This window comes from Chiloscyllium punctatum, chromosome 10 (assembly GCF_047496795.1).
Source record: "Chiloscyllium punctatum isolate Juve2018m chromosome 10, sChiPun1.3, whole genome shotgun sequence".
In the NCBI taxonomy this organism is placed as follows: domain Eukaryota; kingdom Metazoa; phylum Chordata; class Chondrichthyes; order Orectolobiformes; family Hemiscylliidae; genus Chiloscyllium; species Chiloscyllium punctatum.
The window spans coordinates 70,647,466-70,670,653 of record NC_092748.1 but is presented as its reverse complement, the minus strand read 5'-3'; the positions used below and the strand labels follow the sequence as shown (position 1 = coordinate 70,670,653).

General features: G+C 40.5%; 1 protein-coding gene across 1 annotated transcript in view; it reads right to left on the bottom strand.

Annotated features, from left to right (window-relative positions):
- Window positions 1-23,188, bottom strand: part of LOC140482275 (sorcin-like) — a 38,700-nt gene that overhangs the window by 10,265 nt on the left and 5,247 nt on the right. The window contains exons 2-3 of the mRNA XM_072579471.1: window positions 10,112-10,273; window positions 180-249 (exon numbers count right to left, since the gene is read on the bottom strand). Coding sequence (XP_072435572.1) covers window positions 180-249; window positions 10,112-10,273 — 232 coding nt within the window. The remainder of the gene's footprint in view (window positions 1-179; window positions 250-10,111; window positions 10,274-23,188) is intronic.

Sequence of the window (23,188 nt, the reverse complement as noted above, 5' to 3'; positions counted from 1 at the left end):
ATTGGAAATAAGTAGATAGGATTTAGCCAGTCGGTGATGTGTTTTAACATGGTTAAACAGGAAATACTGCCAAATGAGTTTTTGAAAACAGCCAGAACAGCACATTCAAACAAAAACATTTATGCTGTTATAATCATGTATTTAATGTTTTTTTTGAGAAATCACAAAGAACTGCTTACGTTTGTAGGTACCATGTATCCCAGACTGTGTTAAACATCGCTGCAGTTCCTCAGCGTCCACTTCTCCATCCTGTAAAAAGAGCTTAAAAATTAGTTGATATAATAGCAGACAGGAGTTTGTGCTGTACGCAGTTTCTAACCACTTTACATTTATCGAAACATTTGACATAAAACATTTACAACTTAAATGTTGTTCCAACTACTCTAAAATGTGCAGTCAGCAGGTATTATTGTGTTTCAATTAAGATTGAACATATTAAAAGGTTATCAAGTTACATTGTTCGTTAGGTAGCAAAATTTTGAAATATGGATATTCATGAAAGTTCTGGATTGGCAGGTTCAACATCTAAAAACAAAAATGATTCAACTAAATAAAATGTTCAAAAAACATAAACCAGCTTTGAAAGGTATATGTACATGGATGAATTATCAATTACCACATTTGGAATAATTTTGTCTTTTAAAAGAAAAATTACTTGCAGTGTTCTGTTTTCTATTCCTTGATGAATACAATCAAAATGCAATACAAAGTAGATAGAATTAAAGCCAATTACACATTTTGCAATACCAGGTTTCTAGAACATAAATGCATACACAAGCAATTCATAAATATATTGTTCAAGATAGTTTTCCAACAGGTTCAAACAGCTCGTGACTGATGTACCATTTTACACATTTGCTTCGTTGCATTTGCCACCTTGAACACGATTCCTACTGTGGGATACTTTGTAGTAGTCTCAGTTCTCTTAAGAATCACAGTCAGCATCTGTGTTTACTCCCAAGCATTCTTAGATTTAGACTGAGTGTTCTTTAGCATAGAAAGAGACCCTTCAGTCCAACTTGTCAATGCTGACCAGATATTCTATATTAATCTCGTCCCAGCATTTGTCCCTTTAACCCTCCAAACCCTTTCTATTCATATACCAATCCAGATGCCTTTCAAATGTTGTAATTGTATCTGCCACCACCATTTCCCCTGGTAGCTCATTCCATACAAACAACACCTTTGGTGTCAAAAAGTTGCCCGAAATCCTTTTATACCCTCCTCTCTCACCTTAAAGCTATGCCCTCTAGTTTTGGACTCCTCGAACCTGGGGAAAGGACCTTGGTTATTCACCCTATCCACGCCACTCATGATTTTATAAATTTCTGTAGAGGCCACCCCTCAGCCTCCGACATTCTACAGATAATAGCCCCAAGATAATAATTCCACAGATTCAGCCACTCCCTGTAGCTCAAATCCTCCGACTCCTTTCAAAAGTTTAAGAACATCTTTCCTATAGCAGGGAGACCAGGATTGAATACAGTATTCCAATTTGGACTAACCAATGTCCTGTATAGCTGCAACATAACATCCCAATTCCGACAGTGAATGCACTGACCAATAAAGGCAAGTATACCAAATGTCTTCTTCTCTATCCTGTCTACTTGTGGCTCCACCTTCAGGAACTATGAACCTGCCTGTCAATGTCTTTGTTTGGTAACACTTCCCAGGACGTCACCACTAAGCAGATAAGTCCTGCCCTGTTTCGCAATACCAAAACACAATCTCTCACATTTGTCTAACTGGAATTCTACCTACCACTCCTTAGCCCATCTGATCAAGGTCCACTGTATTCTGAGGTAACCTTCTTTCCTGTCCACTACACCTCCAATTTTGGTGTCGTCTGCAAACTTACTAACCACTCCACCTATTTTCACATCGAAATCATTTATGTAAATACCTATGTAAATACTTATGTAAGGACAGTGGATCCAGCACTGATGTTTCTGGCAGGCAAGTGACTGACCATGAAAGGAAGAAATTAAGTTGATCATTTCTAGGAAGCAGAAACCAGTGTAAAATCTCCACCCTGAAGGGTCACATATCATATTCAAAGTCCAAACATGTAGCACTAATCCCAATTTAAATGGAATGTCGCAAATTAAAGTTGTTATACCTTATTTTTAAAACAAAAGGTTAGATTTCAGGTGTATTAACAGTTTGTGATTACTGCTGAAAGTTGCTTTATAGTTCATTCTCCATTAGAGAGCAAAGAACTCCTAAATTTATAGACAAGACTATCACATTCTTTTCACTAAAGTACAATTTACTGCTTTAAATTTTTGCTGCATTTTCCACTTGTAACTTGAACTTTAAACCCCAGAGGCTGTCCAAGTGAAAAGATTCTACAATACAGTTTCATAGGAGCTACAGTCTTTACTTGTGGCTACACAAGGGCCTTGTAATCTCCAAGGACACAAGAAATGCTTACTCTTAACCTCTTCTAGAAGCAGAAACTCTTCAAATGGTTTTAGAAGATTGGGAATAATGCTACTGCAATGCTATACTCCATGCACAATGGCATAACATTTTTGAAACAGAACTCCAAAACGACAGCCCTGGTAAGGCAAGGGAGAGATCATAGTTCAAAAAAAAACTAAGTTTGAACAAAATCAAACCAAAGTTCAGGCTTGTCTGCTAATTAAACCTTGAGCCAAGACGTCTAGTTCTATCAAGACTTTTTTTGGCTGAGTTGGTAGATTACATTTGCTACATGAGGTGCAGCAGTAACTATTTTCCTCAGGCTCCAACAAAATACCATGATGGAATAAACAGCAATCGTATGGGATAAATGGGACTTTTAAAATGAAAACACATTCTACATCATTTAATGAATAATATCCTGCAGTGAATGCATTTTCAGACAGAACAAACAACTGACCAATCTGGGGAAAAAAAACAAACTGCAAACTATTCCGGCTTTATGAACTCCTACCGAGCCCTGCTACAGTTCTGTATGACCAGTAGCTTGGGTAACAATTTTGACTTATATTTATCATAAATATTCCTTGCAATCAGAGAAGTAAAATAAAATCATTAAACTTATTTGTATGCGGCGAAGAAATGCTGCATCACAATCATGTATTAGTCCCAATGTGAAAAACTGAAACAGTTAAGAACAAGCCTTTTACTTTCAGTAACCACAGATTTAGACAATGTAAAGATCCCTTCCCTCCGCCCCTCCAAATATCATTAGGTGGGACAGTTCAACATTTACCTACTAATTTTGCTATTCTCCTTTCTGAATCCAACTTCTGTCCAAATCATTAAGTCCCCAAGTTAAACCAGAAACTCTAAAATTATGTCACAGAGATGCAAAATATTGTCTGGGAAGTCAATTGCTTATGAAAGTCTTTTTTGTCCACATAGATCTTCCACCATCCACTGTCTTTTTTCTACAATCAACCTTTTTCCGGTACAAGGTTCCCTGGTTCTACAGAGGAGATATTTTAGCCTCAAAACATACATTAGCTAATAGTTCCTTGGTAATACAAAACTTGGAATATTGCTGGGTAAAAAATAGACAAGCTGTCAAAATTTATCTCTAGCATTCACTCATCAAGACTGAAACAGTGACACCAAATTTCAAAGTGAACAACAACTTAGACTGACTTAAATCACTGTTCAGCCCTACAAACATGAATGCCTTTTGCTTTTCTCAGTCAGTCAATTTGTTCTAATTTCAAGTCCTCAGGCTTGTTTAGAAATCAGGACAAATTTCTGCACAGGATTACGATGGAAGATGCACAAAGTAAAGCAACACAGAATAGCAATTAATGAACTTTCAATCAGCTTACCACCTTCATCCGTTGCACGCAGAACTAGCCCTATTCAATTTGCATCTTCAGCCAATCTCATCCTTGGCTAGAGATTCACTCTCCTGATCTCAAAAAAACTTAGTGTTTTTAGCCATTCCAGTTGTCTCAATTTCACTACTATTGTTAGCTCCACAACCAATTCTGCACACCTGAATCTTCAACCACAATGAAATTACTTCCATACTGCATTCTCTAAAATTTCCACCTTTCCTAGAATTTCTGGCCTGCATTCACCTGCAAACATCTCAACTCCAAAAACATTTCATTTTTGCTCCAGGCTTACTACTTAAAGAAACGTTAACGCAAAAGGACCTATTCTGCACATTTTCTATTGTTTCCTTTCTATTTTCTACTATGATACAAGTAACCTAATAGCACAGTCAGCTAATCAGGCCTACTTAAGTCAGGTATTGATTGACAATTCAAATGTGGTTGTTTGCACAGTTTAAAGTCAGAGGGTGAGAGAGATGTACAGCATGGAAACAGACCCTTCAGTCCAACTCCTCCATGCTGACCAGATATCCTAACCTAATCTAGTCCCATTTGCCAGCACTTGGCCCATATCCCTCTAAATCCTTCCTTTTCATATACCCATCCAGATGCCTTTTAAATGCTGCAATTGTACCAGCCTCTACCACTTCCTCTGGCAGCTCATTACATACACGCACCACCCTCTGCATGAAAAAGTTGCCCCTTGGGTCCCTTTTAAATTCCACCTCACCACCCTAAACCTATGCCCTTAGTTCTGGACTCTCCCACCCCAGGAAAAAAAAACTTTATCCATTTATCTTATCCATGCCCCTCATGATTTTACAAACCTCTAGGAGGTCACCCCTCAGCCTCAGACAGTCCAGGGAAAACAGGCCCAGTCTATTCAGCCTCCCCTAATAGCTCAAACCCTTCAACCCTGGCAACATCCTTTAAATCTTTTCTGAACCCTTTCAAGTTTCACAACATCTTTCTAATAGGAAGGAGGTCAAAACGGATTGATCCAATAATTTTTCAAACTTTCTCTACAACCCTTTTGTCCCCCCCAAAAAACAACAAAAAAATGCTTTTAACCCACTCCCACATGAACCCTCTCTTCATTTAACAGGTTTCTTTCTCAATTACTTTTTCATCATAAATCCATTCCCCAATCCTCAAAGTCCTTAACCTTTTTAATCTCGTGCTACAATCCAGACTTGACTCCATCTTAGATAGTACTAATACATCCCTCTGAACATCTACTTACATTCACCAAAGGGTATGATGAGGTACTTATTGCTGTTTCTCTTCAAGAAGAAACCAAGCAGTTGCATCCTGCTATTTCATCACCGTTGCTACTCAGCATGCCCTTTGGCAGCTGATTATGGTAACCACTCCACTGATTCAGTGGCCTTTGCCAGCAGATCACTGCTCCTTTCCTCACTTCCCTCCAGAACATCCATTCACTCGAGGTCAAGGTGCTCATCATACAGGAGCTCATTATAGATAATAGTCTCTTACTAGGTTTTCATAAAGCTATGACAACTCCTCCAAAATAAAATCTCCTTGCCCATTTAGAGCTCCCACCATTATTACGATATAGTCGGAGCAATGTCAGCATAGTTCTCATCATTAATTCACATTTTAAATTTATCCTCTAACTTTGCTAGTACTTTTATTCTCCTTTGAGTATCTCATTTTCTTCAAAACCATGAAAATCAGGACAGGGTAGATAAGAAAAAACTGTTCCCACTTGTGAAAGGATCAAGAACAGGAGGGAACAGGTATGAAGTAACAGCAATACTGATTAGAAAAATCTCAATTTGAATAAGTAACAAATTCTGATTTCCTCATTTGCCAAATGATTGTTCAAGGTTTTACATAACAGACATTGGTCAGAATTTAAGTGGAAACATAAATTTAAGTTAAGACAGAAGATTAAAAACTGAGCAGCTTTTGTGAAGAAAGTAAAGTCAGGGTATGAATGAGTATCTACTGATATTCTCAAAACAAAATCAAAAACTTATGGAAGAATGAAATGTGTGTATCCATATAGGTTACATCCCTTTCAAAAAGAAAGCAAGACATGGCCTTGGGGTTCCTTAACTAAAATACTTTTGTTTTGACTTTACTTTTAAGAGCTGGATGCCAGTTAATGGACTACTGAAGGTGGTGTAGCTTCACTAGGCTTTATAAAAATGGCCCTTCGGATGCTAGCATGATATGGTTAGAAATCCATCAACTTTGAAAGATGAACAGCCATTTTGTAGCTGAATGTATTGTCCATTTTAGAAGGCTGTATACAAGATTTCAGATCTTCAAACATTCAGTATTGCCATTTAAGTCACTGCATAGAGACAAGGCGTCCATTTTTAACTTTGAGTTCAGTTCTGAGATTCACTTTTGCAGTAGATGTCTGCTGTCTTAAATATTCTTGGGGAAAACAGTCATTTCCAAAAGCTTTTATTCTATGGTGACAAAAGATGGATCATTCAATGGCCACGGCATTATAAAATCATCCAGATACTGGATAGAGGTGCTAATACAAAGAAAGCTTAAGATGTAGAATGAGAATATTGTGGCAGTGAGCTGCCTTCTTGAACAACTGCAGCTCAAAATACTTTTAGTAGATGTGGATACCATTGTGGATGGCAGGATGGAAGCAGCAATCACAGGCTGATGAACCCCAGGACTTGTGGGGAGCAGTTAAATAGGTGCTTCAGGTGCAAATCAATATCATTGTGATGAACGTCCCAAATCAAAAAAAGCAAAGTCCATTGCTGAACAAAAAACTTCCAGCTGCTGTATTCAGAACCATGTTTAGTGTTTTCAAACTTATTTCTCAACTTGCCATTAGCAAATTTTCCTGAATTATCAGATTAAAAAAAGGTGCCTCAAATATAGTTCCTATACATCTTTCCATAACTTCAGCTGCTTACCCTCATCATGCATCACTATAGAAAGATCAAATTTGACAGTTATGTTTCTAAAGTATATAACAAAGAAGATAACACTGCCCTATAGATACAGGTCTGCAGCAGCTTTGAATTAGCAATCCTATTTAGAATTTTTCCAGGTCCTGATTAATGTGGACTCTGGCAAAAAATTTAAGAGAATCAAGTTGACAAGTTCTTGACATCAAGAGCACCAAGCTGCATTTTCGAAGAGTTCCAGGCATCCAGATGAGATTCTTGCTGGTGAGAGTGAGATGGCGCCCCATCAATGCTTATTACTATCCTCATTACTATGAAGTCACCTCAGTAAAAGGCATGTTTCCATTCTATCCCCTGTAAGACAGAAACTGGACATCCAGAATTCTCAACATGAAAGTCAGAGCAGGCACCTGGGAATTCCAGATCACTACTTGCTCCTCTGCACCAATATCTACAGGGAAACAGCCATACACACCCCATTTTCATGGACATTGGTATCCACCATGCCAACCTCTCTGCATCATCATGGCACATCAGGGAGTGCTTCTGAGTGCACTGGTATATTGAATTGGAACGCTGCTAAAAGAATCCTGCATACAGGGACAGTAACCCAGCTCAGATTGATCCAGACTGCATCTCAGGGCTGGTCTCTCATCACTTCCTCATTTGGTGTCGACTTGGGTGCTCATAGTATTCTTGCCTTGCCTTTTTGCACTTTGCCTAGAGCTTAAATGTTCAAGTGGAATGAAGGGTCTGTTTCTATGCCATAAGTCTCTATGACTCTATGCCTTGCTACCTAGTACAGTCATAAAACCAGGCAGCTTCTTACGGTCATCAGTAAGAAGGATATGGGTGGGCAGTATTTCATTTGGTTAATCAAATTCCAAATAATCGAATGCTGGATAACAGTTTAGCTGAGTGTCAGGACCTTGCGATCTTGCCAGATAATCAGATATTCAGATAATCAAGATTCCTTTGTAGTCTGCTAACACACTGTACATACTTCAAGGGACATGTCTCAAAGTATAAAAAGGAGAGTACTCCTCAGTCGAATAAAAAGGGTGTCTCCTTTTGATATGAGGTCCTGGCACAAAGTAAGCCAAAGGCACCCTCTGATTACAGTCAGATGCTTGAACACTCACTAGTGACAATCAGGGTCATGAGTCTCTCCTGAGGGAAGAAATCAGATGTTAGGCATTTCACCACCCATCTTAGCACTTTCTGCCCTTATTAGTGGGCTGTTTTCTTCTACAAAGAGAAAGGGAGGAATTGAGGGAGATTAAAGAGGATAGCACAGTTGTTAATGCTGATGCAAGTGGAGAGAAAAGGTAGTGAGGCACAACAATTTTTAAAGAAATAATTAATATACACAATAGGTAATTTGCACAGCAGGTCAGGCAGCATCCAAGGAGCAGGAGAATCGACGTTTTGGGCATGAGCCCTTCTTCAGGAAGGGCTCGTGCCCGAAACGTCGATTCTCCTCTCCTTGGATGCTACCTGACCTGCTGCGCTTTTCCAGCAACACATTTTCAGCTCTGATCTCCAGCATCTGCAGTCCTCACTTTCTCCAATGGGTGATTTGGCCAAAATAAAGGGCACTATTGGTCCCTATTTAAAAAAAAAACACGATGGCATATGTAATGCCAAGTCAAGCAGGCATCTTCATTATCAATAGCGTACCAAGTATCTAATGTTAAGCTGCATTCATTTAGGCAATTGCAAAGTCTTTCAACACAATCCTGATATGAGCTGTGTTGATGGTGGACTTGAGAGTCAGAAGGCAAGTTACCTGTTGCAGGATTTCTAGCATCTGGGCCTACTCTTACAGCTATACAACGTATGTGGCAAGTACCTAAACTGCATTCTAACAAGAAGCCAATTTTCATTCCACATTACTACTGCCTCCCTTATTCCATGAATTACAACTATTTTCAAGAGTTTTATGTGGTACTGTGTTAAATATCTTGGTATTTATACAGCTAATCCAGTTCAGTTTCTGGGTAATGGTAACCATCACAATGTTGATGGTATAAGATTCAGCAATAGCAATGCCATTGAACATCATAGGGTGTTGGTTATATTCCTTCTTGCCAACGGTCATCGTCTGGCATTTGTGTTGCGAATAAGACCATAAGAAATAGGAACAGGAATAGTCAAAATTAAGATACTGAGCTGCCACACCAATATGACAGTAGCTAAAATGCCTGGTGAAAGTTTTGAAATAGACAGTCAGATTAGAGGAATTCAAAAGTCATAGCGTCATACAATATGGAAGCACCACACTGCCTTCGGCCCAATTCGCCCAGGTTTCCTGAACTGAAGTAGCCCCGTGCATTTGTTACATATCGCCCTTAACCTTTCTTACCCATGTAGCTGTCCAAATGTCTTTTAAGTGTTATTATTGTACTCACCTCTACCACTTCCACTGGTAGCTAAAGCTGTTAGACCCACTTAGTTGACTTGCTGGGCAATTTAGGAAGCTAGTGATGGGAAATTGAGACGCTACAACCAGTGGAATCTCCATTAATGTGAACATGTGAAACTGCGCAAGTGAAAGCTATCTTAGTCCCATAGGCTGCTCTCAGAGAGCAGGAGTAACAATGAATTAAAAGTTGAGGGTCAACATGCCTTAGGTAAGGGCTGGGATTAAGGAGTTCGGTAGTTCATGGTGACTCAGTCAGTATGGGATTTGAACCTACACTGTTGGCATCACTCTACATCATAAATCACCCACCCAGTCAACAACCTCAAGAAAATAAAGGCATAAATGCAACAAAGAAATTGATAGATTTAGAAGGCAGAAGAAGAATGATTTTAAAAGTTTCCTACTTTTCTACTGAGACCTTACTTTTTTTTCAAATGAGATTTAATGCATTGCATTCTTATCAAGCAAATTGAAATTTCTAAATCAAGCAAAAGATGGAACAATTTCTCTTGTTTTGCTACCAGTTTCAGAGTCAAGCAGCCTATGTCTGGTAAACAGAGGTTTGATGTAGAAAATTTCAGATTCCTTTCATTGTCAAAATCAGTTTTAACCAAACAGCATCCTCTTTATACCTGTGTGAATTCACTACTCTCCACCATAATCTTGAGAATCAAAAGGAGATTAAGGAAACTATGACTACGACTGTTCCTATTTGGCATAAATGAATACAAATCGGTGCTGTAGGCCAAAATATTTCACATGCTGCTGAATACTATTTTTGTTACAAGGTGAAAGAGTAAATAAAATGTCACCCTTTTTAGATTTTTAAGGGAAAGTAAAAGTTAAGATTCAGGCCATGATAGAAGAATCTATGGTTAAAAACAGAGCTGCATATTATACACAAAGTGCTTTGCCATATTTAAACAATACCCACACTTAGAAACCAAATTGTGTGTGGTACTTACTTGCCCAGCAATTGCAGTGAAGTAACTCCACATTGGATCCACTGAAGCAGCAGAAGGATACCCAGTATATGCAGAGTAAGGCTGGTATGCACCTGGTGGGGCAGCATGCATTGGTCCACCTGGCCCTGCCATTCCAGTCATATGTCCACTAAAGCCTCCATACTGACACAAGACAGAATGCCAAAGTTAATATTAGAATAAAAGGAAAATACTATTTTCTATGGAGTGCATTTAAAATTAGTAATATATAAAAGAAAAAAGATGAAGTGCTTGTTCGCTGTACTAATTAATATGCATAGACATTTTTCTCACAGGGACACAGCAATTTTCTCACAATGCAATTATTTGAACAAAATTTTCATGCAAACATTATACAATATCCCATACTGAGTAAAAAGCCTTTTGAACCATACTACCATTCACAACCCAACTCATAAATATGGTTCTGACTCAAGTAAATACTTAATTTCCAAATACCATTTTCTTATAGGTCATTGATGCTACTCAAAGATCTAAATTTGGAACTATTTCACAATATACTCACCAGAAAATCATGAAAATTGAGCTGAGTCAGTACTAATTTTTTAAAGGGCACATCATGCAATCAACCTTATATAATTCTTTAAGAAGGTAGATGGAGAGAATGCAGTACTTACAGTTTAATATAAATTTCAACAAATAAACAAAATAATTTGATGATGTCCCTCACAGAATACTTAAAAACACAAGTTAATGTACAGGGATGATTGGTTGGTTAGAGGGAAGAAAACAAAAACTAAAAAAATTACAGCAAATGATGTTCCATAAATGTGCTAGGGTTTCAGGAAAAAGAAACAAGTTTAACAGAAAGGCTTGAAAAAGAGTATCAAAATCTGCTCAAGATACTAAATTGAAGAGTACAGTATATTATGACAAGGACTATGAAAATCTTCCAGTTAACTACAAAAGCCAGCAAAATAGGAAACCGAATGGAAGATTAGTTCCATGCAACGAGGCGCAGAATACAAATTCAAGGATGTGATTTGCATCCACACAAAATGCTAATCAGGATAGTTGGATTTATAAGGGTTAATCTACTGCAGCAACATTGTTCATTAACCAGAAAGACATTCACAATAGAATATAAATTTAAGATAGGAAAAAGAATTAAACAAGAAGTTTGAAAATATTTTAGTTAATCCAGAATTCTTGACATCATCTTTGGTGCACAGACAATAACTTTTCAGAAGAAATTAAAGGACAATTGGTACATCAAAAAGAATATCAAGAAGCAAATTATGACACCAAATCACATGCAGAGACACATGGTAGACCTGATAAGCAAACATACATAAAGCATTTCAACTTTCAGCCCATTTAGTTTTTTTTAATGCTACTCAATTATGGCCAACCTTTAACAATTTCATTTATCAGCCTTCATTCCACACTACTCTATAATAACGTCAAGTCTTGGAAGAGTCCACTGACTCAATTAGATTATATGGAAACAGGCCCGTGGGTCCAAATTCACACCTACCCTCCAAAGAGTAACCCACCCAGACCCATTCCCCTAGCCTATATTTACCCTCACTAGTGCACCTATCACTATGGGCAATTTAGCAATCTTTGGATTGTGGGAGGAAACTGCAGCATCTGGAGGAAACCCATGCAGACACAGGGAGAATGAGCAAACTCCACAGAGTCGCCTGAAACGGGAGTCGAACCCGGGTCCCTGGTGCTGTACGGCAGCAGTGCTAACCACAGTCACCGTGATGCCCAATAACCACTGACTTCACTTTAAAAGGAATGGGAAACTGGTAGTTTCAGATTTTACTTAAAGAGGCCAAATACTGCTAACCCTAATTGTGTAAAAGAGAAATAAGACAATGACAGATTTCTAATACCATTTTTGTGAAGAAATACTTTGTCAATCATAAATTGTCTAGCTCTGACTCAAAGTTCTAGCAAACTAAGACATCCCTTTGCAATCTTTTTGTTCCAACTTCCACAAGATAAGTGCCAGCGTTCCATTTTGTTCTAGTCTACTAGGTTTTAGAACCTCTTTGTACAATAGCTAAATCCATTTTCTCCCATCCTCTCACTAAGAAATAAATGTACATTCATAACCACAGACTTCTCAAAACGTTCCATCAATGGAGTAGTTTCGAAATGCAGTCTCTTTTGCAATGTACAACATGCAAAAAGCAATTTGCAAATAATAAACTTCCAAAAACGAATGTGATAATGACCAGATCATTTGTTTTTAGTGATACTGATCAAGGAATAAGTACAGGCTGAAACACTGGGAAAGTGATCCTGCTATTCTTAGAAATTATGTAAGGGGTGTTTAGACTTTGAGAATGCCTCAGTATTGAACTAGGTCAGACTTGACTTCAGTCATCAAAATCACTGGAGTGAAACAGAAACCCCTCACTTTGACTGATATTTTTGAAATACATACATGGAATGTGGGCATTGCTGGCTGGACAGCATTTATTGCCTGACCTTAGTCGCCCTTGAGAAGGTGTGGTGGTGGGGTGCCCTGTTGAACCGCTCCACTCTTAAGAATGTGTACCTACAATACCTTTAAGGATAGAATTCCAGTAGTTTGACCCAACAATAGTGAAACAATGGAGAAACATTTCTAAATCATGATGGTGAGTGGCTTGGAGGGGAAACTGCAAGTGATTGTGCTCCCATGTATCTGCTGCCTTTGTCCTTCTAGATGGAAGCAGTCATAGGTTTGGAAGATACTGTCTAAAAGACCTTTGTGAATTGCTGCAATGCATCTTGTAGATAGTACACCGGCTGCTACTGAGCATCGGTGGTGGAGGGAGTGGATGCAGTGCCTCTCAAAGGCTGCTTTGTCCTGGATGGTATCAGGCTTCTTGAGTGTTGTTAGGGCTAAGCCCATCCAGGCAAGTGGGGAGTATTCCATCATGCTCCCGAATGATGGCTTTGGATCGTGGACAGGTTTGGGTGTCAGGCGAGTAACTTGCAATATTCCTAGCCTTTGACCTGCTCTTGTTGCTAATGTATCTATACAGGTGAGTCCAACTGAGTTTCGAATGAGCGAGTGCAGCGTTAAAAGCCAGTGATTATATAGTCTCTTATTGGAGATGGTCATAGTCTAGCATTTGTGTTGCGTCATTACTTTCCACTCGCCAGCCCAAGCCTGGATTTTGTCCTGACCTTGTTGCACTTGAACATGGACTGCTTCAGTAACAGGAGTCACGACTGGTGCTGAACATTGGCTAACATCCCCACTTCTGAACTTATGATGGGAAGGGAAAAGTCCAACCTAACAAGTCACAGCTTTAAAGTCCTTTTTTCTGACACTCATTATGTGTCAGCAAGTAGGAGAAAAATATCCATTTTATTTCCTCTGGTTAGAAGGTCAAAAACAATTGCCAATCCATATCACAAGGTTACCTCCAATTTTGTGTTAGAAAAACAATGAGGCAATCTCTTATGCGGAATGTGGTGTTCTCTTGGAAATCATATATAGAAAAACCATTCATTTACTCATCTGTCCATCACAGGTATCTTCTCAAAACCTCAATTAAAATCAGGCAAAACTATATTTCATACAGCCATAGAGACTCATTAACTAATTCCTGTTGAAGTGTTCAAATCACTCCACACAGTAACATTTCTCCAATGACTTAAATGAAAACCAAACATTTGTGGGAAGTTTATTTATAAGCTCCAATTTTACTCAATAAAAAAGGTGCTGATGACCCACTTTCTTGAACCAATGCAGTCTGTGGTGAAGATAATCCCATGTGCTAAGAGATTCCAGGATTTTGAACCAAGCACAGTGATGTATATCCAAGTCAGAATTACGTGTAACGTCTATGTACTAGTATTTCCATGCACCTCTTACCCCTGACCTTTTTATGGCGCATTTTGCAGTTTTGAAGGAGACAGAAGGCACCTTGTAAAATGGAAGAAATGTACAAATGAAAACAGAGTATTTTAGGAAGATAAGGAAATAGCAGGAGAACTTAACAAGTACTTTGCGTCAGTTTTCACAGTGGAAGACATGAGTAATATCCCAAAAATTAAAGGGTGTCACGGGGCTGAGTTGAGTATGGTTGCCATTACGAAAGAGATAGTGCTAGAAAAGTTAAAAAGTCTTAAAATTGATAAATCTCCTGGCCCCGATGGGATACACCCTAGAGTTCTGAGAGAGGTTGCTGAGGAAATAGCAGAGGCATTGGTTGAGATCTTTCAAGAGTCACTGGAGTCAGGAAAGGTCCCGGATGATTGGAAGATGGCTGTAGTAACCCCCTTGTTCAAGAAAGGATCAAGGCAAAAGATGGAAAATTATAGGCCAATCAGCTTAACCTCGGTTGTTGGTAAAATTCTAGAATCCATCATTAAGGATGAGGTTTCTAAATTCTTGGAAGAGCAGAGTCTGATTGGAACAAGTCAACATGGATTTAGTAAAGGGAGGTCATGCCTGACAAACCTGTTGGAATTTTTTGAAGAGGTAACAAGTAGGTTAGACCAGGGGAACCCAGTGGATGTGGTCTATCTGGACTTTCAAAAGGCCTTTGATAAGGTGCCACACGGGAGACTGCTGAGCAAGGTGAGGGCCCATGGTGTTCGAGGTGAGCTGCTGGGATGGATTGAGGATTGGCTATCTAACAGAAGGCAGAGAGTTGGGATAAAAGGTTCTTTTTCAGAATGGCAGCCGGTGACGAGCGGTGTCCCGCAGGGTTCGGTGCTGGGGCCACAGCTGTTCGCATTATATATTAATGATTTGGATGAGGGAACCGGGGGCATTCTAGCGAAGTTTGCCGATGATACAAAGTTAGGTGGACAGGCAGGTAGTACTGAGGAAGTGGGGAGGCTACAGAAGGATCTAGACAGGTTGGGAGAGTGGTCCAGGAAATGGCTGATGGAATTTAACGTGAGCAAGTGCGAGGTCTTGCACTTTGGCAAAAAGAATATAGGAATGGACTACTTTCTAAATGGTGAGAAACTTAATAAAGCCAAAGCACAAAGGGATCTGGGAGTGCTAGTCGAGGATTCTCTAAAGGTAAACATGCAGGTTGAGTCTGTGATTAAGAAAGCGAATGCAATGTTGTCTCTTATCTCAAGAGGGTTGGAATATAAAAGCACCGTTGTGCTACTAAGACTTTATAAAGCTCTGGTTAGGCCCCATTTGGAGTACTGTGTCCAGTTTTGGTCCCCACACCTCAGGAAGGACATACTGGCACTGGAACGTGTCCAGCGGAGATTCACACGGATGATCCCTGGAATGACAGGTCTAGCATATGAGGAACGGCTGAGGACACTGGGATTGTATTCGTTGGAGTTTAGAAGATTAAGGGGAGATCTAATAGAGACGTACAAAATAATACATGACTTTGAAAAGGTGGATGCTAGAAAATTGTTTCTGTTAGGTGAGGAGACTAGGACCCGTGGACACAGCCGAGGATTAGAGGGGGTCATTTCAGAACGGAAATGCGGAGACATTTCTTCAGCCAGAGAGTGGTGGGCCTGTGGAATTCATTGCCACGGAGTGCAGTGGAAGCCGGGACGCTAAATGTCTTCAAGGCCGAGATTGATAGGTTCTTGTTGTCTAGAGGAATTAAGGGCTACGGGGAGAACGCTGGCAAGTGGAGCTGAAATGCGCATCAGCCATGATTGAATGGCGGAGTGGACTCGATGGGCCGAATGGCCTTACTTCCACTCCTATGTCTTATGGTCTTATAAGGAACATTGTCAATGTTCTAAAGGACTTGCATGTCCCTGTAAAAGGAAGATATTGCATGCAGATTTTTAGTGTAAGGAAACTGGAAGAGAAGAACAAAGATTATCTTATTACTGTTATACAGGACTTTAATGATAGCACACCTTAAGTACTGTGTTCAGCTTTGATCTCCCTATTCTAGGAAAGATATACATACCCCAGAGATAGTACAGTCAAGGTTCCCCACAAGGAGGTTGTACCAAGATGGAAGGCGGAGTATATTTGGCCAACAGTCTTAGAATTTGGAACAATGAGCAGTGACAAACTTGATTTAGAAAGATTGTAAAATGACTGTGCTTAGAAAGGGATATTCTAGGGAGAACGTCCAGTGAAGTTACTTGGGTGGGAATGAGAAATAAGAGAGATAATCCCTTTATTGGGATTGTACTCTTGACACCCCCCACCCCAGTCATCAGCAGAAAATTGAGAAGCAAATTTGTAAGGAGATCTCAGTTAACTATAAGAATAATAGGGTGGTAATGGTAGGAGATTTTAACTTTCCAAACAGACTGGAACTGCCATTGTGTCAAAGAATTGGATGAAGAGGATTTGGTTAAGCATATATAATAAAATCATTTGATTCAGTATGTGGATGTATCTACCAGAGAAGGAGCAAACTTGACCTAATCTTAGGAAATAAGGTAGGGGCAAGTGATGGAGTTTTCAGTGGAGGGGCACTTTGGGGCAAGTGATCATAATTCTATCAGTTTTAAACACATAGTTATGGGAAAAAAAAACATAGACCTGATCTAAAAGTTAAAGTTCTAAATTGTAAGGCGGCCAATTTTAACAGACAGATGTGTGCAGGTAAAGAGATGGCTGGGACATGGGAAGCCTTCAAAAATGAGATAACAAGAGCCCAGAGACAGTATGCTCCTGTTAGGGTGATGAGCAAGGCTGAAACATATAGGTAATACTGGATGACTAGAGAAATTGAGATTCTGATAGAAAGGGTCAAGTTAAAGAGAGAAGCATATGTTAGGTATAGACAGCAGGGATTGAGTGAATCCCTAGAGTAGTACAAGGGTAGTAGGAGTATACTTAAGAGTGAAATCAGGAGGGCAAAAAGGGAACACGTGATAGCGTTGGTAAATAGGATTAAGTGTTTAGAATTACTTAAAGACAGAGTAACTAAGGAGAAAATAGGGACCCTTAAAAAAAGTCAACAAAACTACTTATGTGTGGAACCGCAGGGGATAGGTAAGATACTAAATGAGTATTTTGCATCGATATTTCCTGTGGAGAAGGATATAGTAGAGAACTTGGGGAAAGAAATATCGATATCTTGAAAAAAAGTGTCCACAATACAGAGGTGGTGGTGCTGGATGTTTTAAACACAGAAGATGGATCAATCCTTGGGACCAGACCAGGTATACCCTAGAAATTTTGGGAAGCTGGGAAAGTGATTGCTGCTTCTCTTGCAGAGATATTTGTATCACCGATAGCCATGGGTGAATTACCAGAAGTCTGCAGTTTGGCTAGCATATTGCTATTATTTTAAAAAGGTTACAAGGAAAAGCCAGGGAATTACAGACCGGTGAGAATGACATCAGTGGTGAGCAAGTTGTTGGAGGGACTCTGAGGGACAGGATCTAGATCACCAGGACCTGAGACACATGTATTTGGAAAGGCAAGGACTGATTAGGGATAGTCAATATGGCTTCTGCATGGGAAATAGTGTCTCAATAAGTTTCAAGTAGTGATGAAGAGGACTGATGAAGGCAGAGTGGTGAACCTTGTCTACATGGACTTCACCAAAGTGCCACATAGTAGACTGATTAACAAAATTAGGTCACATGAAATAGTGAGAACTAGCCATTTGAATACAAAAGTTGGCTCAAAAGGGAGTAGACAGGGCAGTGGTGGAGGGCTGTTTTCTCAGATTGGAGGCCTCAAAACAGTGGTCTGCCGAAGGATTGGTGTTGGGTCTTCTGCATTTTGTCATTTATATAAGTTATTTGGATGCGAATACAGGAGGTATGGATAGTACGTTTGCAGATGACACCAATATTGATGGTGGAGGGGACAGCAAAGAAGGTTACCTCAGAATACAATGGGTCCTTGATCAGATGGGCTGATGGAGTTTAATCCAGGTGCTATACTTTGGTAGGGCAAATCTGGGCAGGACTTAGACACTTAAATGAGAAGGTCCTGGAGAGTGTTGCTGAATAAAGATATTAAATGTTTCAATTCCTTGAAAGTGGAGTCACAGGTAGATAGGATAATGAAGGTGGCATTTGGTATGCTTGCCTTTATTGGTCACTGCAATGAGTGAGTATAGCTCCATGGACCTGCCTCTAGTTCATAACTCCTTAACAGCTTTACTAAACAGAGACTTCTCTCTGAAATTTAAAATTAACAACTGATACACCATCCACTGCCTTTTCGAATTAAGCTGTGGATCCAAATGGGAAAAGGAACATGACTGGACACCTTCTGTGAACATATTAACACCCCAGATGGCTGGACAAGCCACATGTGACATTCTTTATCACCATGTGACTTGTTTGTCTTTGTGCATGGAATGGTTCTTGTAAGCCCCTCATTGAAGCAGTGGGAGGCATTGGTGTGTTGGCAATGTGACTGGGACACTACCACTGAGTTACAAGCAAAATGCCTCGCAGTCCCATGACTTTACCTATACAACCTCTTGCAACCTATACAGAATTTCTACAACTTGAACTGGAAGCTGGTGATGAACCTGTCTTTAGTTGTGATTCTTAGCCAATTGCTGTTTTTCTTACTCATTCATAGGATGTGGATATAACTGTCCAGGCCACCATTTATTACCCATCCCTAATTGCACCAGAGGGCAGTTAGGAGTCAACTAATTTGCTGTGGGTCTAGAGTCACATGTAGGCTAGACCAGGTAAGGATGGCAGTTTCCTTCTATAAAAGGTCATTAGTGAGCAAGATGGTTTTGACAATGGCCATCATCAGATACCTCCACATATATACTGAATTCAAATTCCACTATCTGCCACAGCAGAATTGGAACCTGGGTCCTCAGAACATTACCTGGGTCTCTGGATTAGTGATAACACCACTAGGCCATCACCTCCCCATGACTTATTGTCAGTTAGTGTCCCTCAGGGAAGGAGGTCTACCATTCGTAATTGGTGTGGCTTATTCGTAATTGGTGTGCACGGTGGCACAGTGGTTAGCACTGTTACCTCACAGCGCCAGAGACCCGGGTTCAATTCCCGCCTCAGGCGACTGTCTGTGTGGAGTTTGCACGTTCTCCCCGTGTCTGCGTGGGTTTCCTCCGGGTGCTCCGGTTTCCTCCCACACTCCAAAGATGTGCAGGTCAGGTGAATTGGCCATGTTAAATTGCCCGTAGTGTTAGGTAAGGGGTAGATATAGATGTAGGGGTATGGGTGGGTTACGCTTCGGCAGGGCGGTGTGGACTTGTTGGGCCGAAGGGCCTGTTTCCACACTAAGTAATCTAATCTAAATGCTTTTTTAAAAATTATTCACTCATAGGACACTGGTGCTGCTGGCAGTGCCTCTTCCCTCACTGCCCCCTTAAGAAGTGGTGATGAGCTGCCTTTTTTTAAACAGCTGCATTCCATTTGCGTAGGTTGCCCCACAATGCCCTTAGAAAGGGAATTGCAAGATTTTTACCCAGCAATGCTGAAGGAACGGCGATCTATTCACAAGTGGGGATGGTGAGTGGCTTGGAGTGGAACTTGCAGGGTGGTGGTCCCATACTGCTCTTGTCCTTCTAGATGGAATATTTGTGGGTTTGGAAGGTGCACTGAGGAGATTTGGTGAATTTCTGCAGTGCATCCTTGTAGATAGTATACGCTACTACTATTAAGCACCTCCACTGGTAGTGGTGCCAATCAAGCAAGGGCTTCTTTGTCCCTGAATGATGTTGAGCTTCTCGAGCACCCATTCAGGCAAGTGGGGACCCCTGACTTGTGTCTTGTAGATGGTGGACAGGCTTTGGGGAGTCAGGAGGTGAGTTACCTACTGCTGGATTCCTAGCCTCTGCCCTGTTGTTTATGCATTTTTGAAGGTGTTATGTCCAAAACGTCAATTCTCCTGCTCCTCAGATGCTGCCCACGCTGCTGTGCTTTTCCAGTGCCACACTTTTTGACTCTGATCGCCAGCATCTGCAGTCCTCACTTTCTCCCATTCTTTAAAATAGCAAGTCTAGCTAAAAAAAAATTAAAGTAACTCTTAACAGTCCGTTTATATATGGTCTCAGAAACTTCGAATGATTGAATGTTTCTGGTGTTGCCAGTGACATTTGCATCCCAAAGAACAAAGAAAAAAAAACACTGAATAAAATGGAGAAACTGACTCATAGCTTTCACAAGAGATTACAGCTGTTAAAGGTGCTATCAAAATGCAATTCTTAAAGTCATGAGTTCACCACAAGGCATTCCTCAAATCTGTACTTCTCACAATCAGTTTTATAAACATCAAGCAACCCTTCCAAATTCCAATATCTCTGCATGCGAATCCTTTCTTACACTAAAATAGCAAAAACCTGTTGGGCAAGAAACTGCATCAGAGATAAAAATGCTGGAGACAAGGATTGCTGCAGTGGGTAAAGGAAGTTACCAAAAGGAGGAAAATCCACAATGTGAGGATCAACTTTGTGTCAAAGTTCAATGTTAGACTAAAATGGCCACCATCATGCGGGTGGAGAAACATCAACTTGATTGCAAAGAGGTGCAAAAGAAATTTCAGATGCCTTTCATAGTCAGTCTCTCATCTAATGTTGCTTGCAGAACATTGTCACAAAAATTCTAAAATCGTTGCACCCCAAAGGTCTTTCCCCTACGGCATTCCAAAACTACAGCGCATAAGCTTAAGGTGAAAAGGGAAAGATTTAAAAAGGGAGCTAAGGGCAAATTTTTCATAGTGTTTATGGAATGAGCTGCCAGAGGAAGTGGCGACATTTACACAGATACATTGTTTGGAAAGGTGTAGTGGGAAATGGCCCAAATGCAGGCAAAGTGGGAAACCTGGTCAGCATGGACCAGTTGGGCTGAAGGGTCTGTTTCCTGGCTGAATACCTCTATGACTCTACGTGTTGGGAGGTCATGTCATGGCTGTATGGGACATTGAGGAGGCCAATGCTGCTGTAGGAAAGATATTGTTCAGCTTGAAATGATTTAGAAAAGATTTACGAGGATGTTGCCAGGGTTGGAGGGTTTGAGCTATAGGGAGAGGCTGAATAGGCTGGGACGGTTTTCCCTGGAGTGTTGAAGGCTGAGAGGTGACCTTAAATTTATAAAATCATAAGCGGCATGGATAGGGTGAATAGCCAAAGTCTTTCCCCCAGGGTAGCAGAGTTCAAAACTGATGGGCTTAGGTTTAAAGGAGAGAGGGGCAAGATTTAAAATGGACCCAAGGGGCAACTTTTTCATGCAGAGGATGCTGCATGTATGGAATGAACTCCCAGAATGTGGGCAGCACGTTGGCATGGTGGTTAGCACTGCTGCCTCACAGCGCCAGAGACCCGGGTTCAATTCCCGCCTCAGGCGACTGTGTGTGGAGTTTGCACATTCTCCCTGTGTCTGCGTGGGTTTCCTCCGGGTGCTCCAGTTTCCTCCCCACAATCCAAAAATGTGCAGGTTAGGTGAATTGGCCATGCTAAATTGCCCGTAGTGTTCGGTGAAGGGGCAAGTGTAGGGGAATGGGTCTGGGTGGGTTGCGCTTCAGTGGGTCGACATGAACTTGTTGGGCCGAAGGGCCTGTTTTCACACTAAGTAATCTAAAAAAAAGGTAGTACCAGTGGCAAGCAGGTACAATTACAGTATTTAAAAGGCATTTGGATGGGTTATGAATAGGAACGGCTAAGAGAGAGATACAGGCCAAAGGTTGGCAAATGGGACTAGATTAATTGACAATATTAGATTAGATTACTTACAGTGTGGAAACAGGCCCTTCGGCCCAACAAGTCCACACCGCCCCGCCGAAGCGCAACCCACCCATACCCCTACATCTACCCCTTACCTAACAACAATATCTGGTCAGAATGGATAAATTGGACTGAAGGGTTTCTTTCTGTGCTGTACATCTAACTGTATGACTCAAGGCAGCAGTTACAGAGGTTGATTTCCTTGGCTGAGGAACATAGTACACAGGAGCAGTGTTGAGATACATGGTCAATTATTTACAGCTGAGTGGAGAATAATTTGTTTTCAGAAGAAAGAGTGTGAGAGAGAGCTACATCCAAACAAATCCAGTATGTTCCATCACAATCCTAACTTGCACTTTAGATGATGGACAGGCTTAGAGTCAGAAAGGGTCGCATTCACATTAGAACACCTACTCTCTTTGTCTGAATCTTGTAGCTACAGTATTATGTGGTTGGTCCAATTACATTTCTGGTCAGTGGAAACCCGGCTGGAGAAGATTTGTCAATGGTCGTACCGATAAACATGAAAATAACATTTTGAGATTCTTGAAGATAGTTATTGTCTGGTATTTGTGTGGCATGAATACTATTTGCTTAAGGCCAAATTTTGCCCAGATCTAGCCCTTGAATGCACCTGCTCTAAAGGAACAGAAATGCTTCCAAATATTGCAATTACCAGGGAACATCTCCAATTTTGATTTAGAGATGAAGAGATCAATAATGAAGCAGCTGAAGTTAGTTGGGCTTAGGATAATACTTTGAGAAACTTCTTAGGCGATTCCCTGTAGTGGTGACGATTAGAGACCAATAACTAATGCACCTGAAGAACTCAAATGCAACATATAAGGCCGTAGATCAAAGATTTGGTAGGATTGCTTTTTGCAGCTATGACAGATAGAAGCTGACTATTTAGCCTATTCTATGATGCAAACGTTTACATGGATTTCACTGTCATGTTGATCTGTTCATCACCCACCAAATGCCCAACGGCCAGGACTGAACCGTTGATGCTATCAAGACACTGATAAACTCTGATATTCTCAGCCAGCATGGTGTTCAACATGGAAGAGTACAGATTCATCAGTTGAGGAAGAGTTCAGGGTAATTGCTAAGACTTCATGTGGTCCACAATCACATGTTGCAAACTCCACATTATCTTTACTAGTCTACGGGATAGTTTTCACACAAGCTCCAAAACATTGATGAGGATACCTTTGCCGGCTCATCTGGGCCAGATGCGCATTTGATTTGTGTAAGTCCTATAAATCAACATCAAACCAGGTTCCCTGTCTGTTTATGTCTATTAATACTACGCCTACTGATTTGGTGCAACTGAATGGCTTACTGAGCCATGTTCAGCAGGTGTTAAGAGCCATCACATTGCTGAGAGTTTGAAATTATATATCAAGCTCTACTGGATGCAAGGTTTCTTTCCTCAAAAAAACCCAGCAAATGA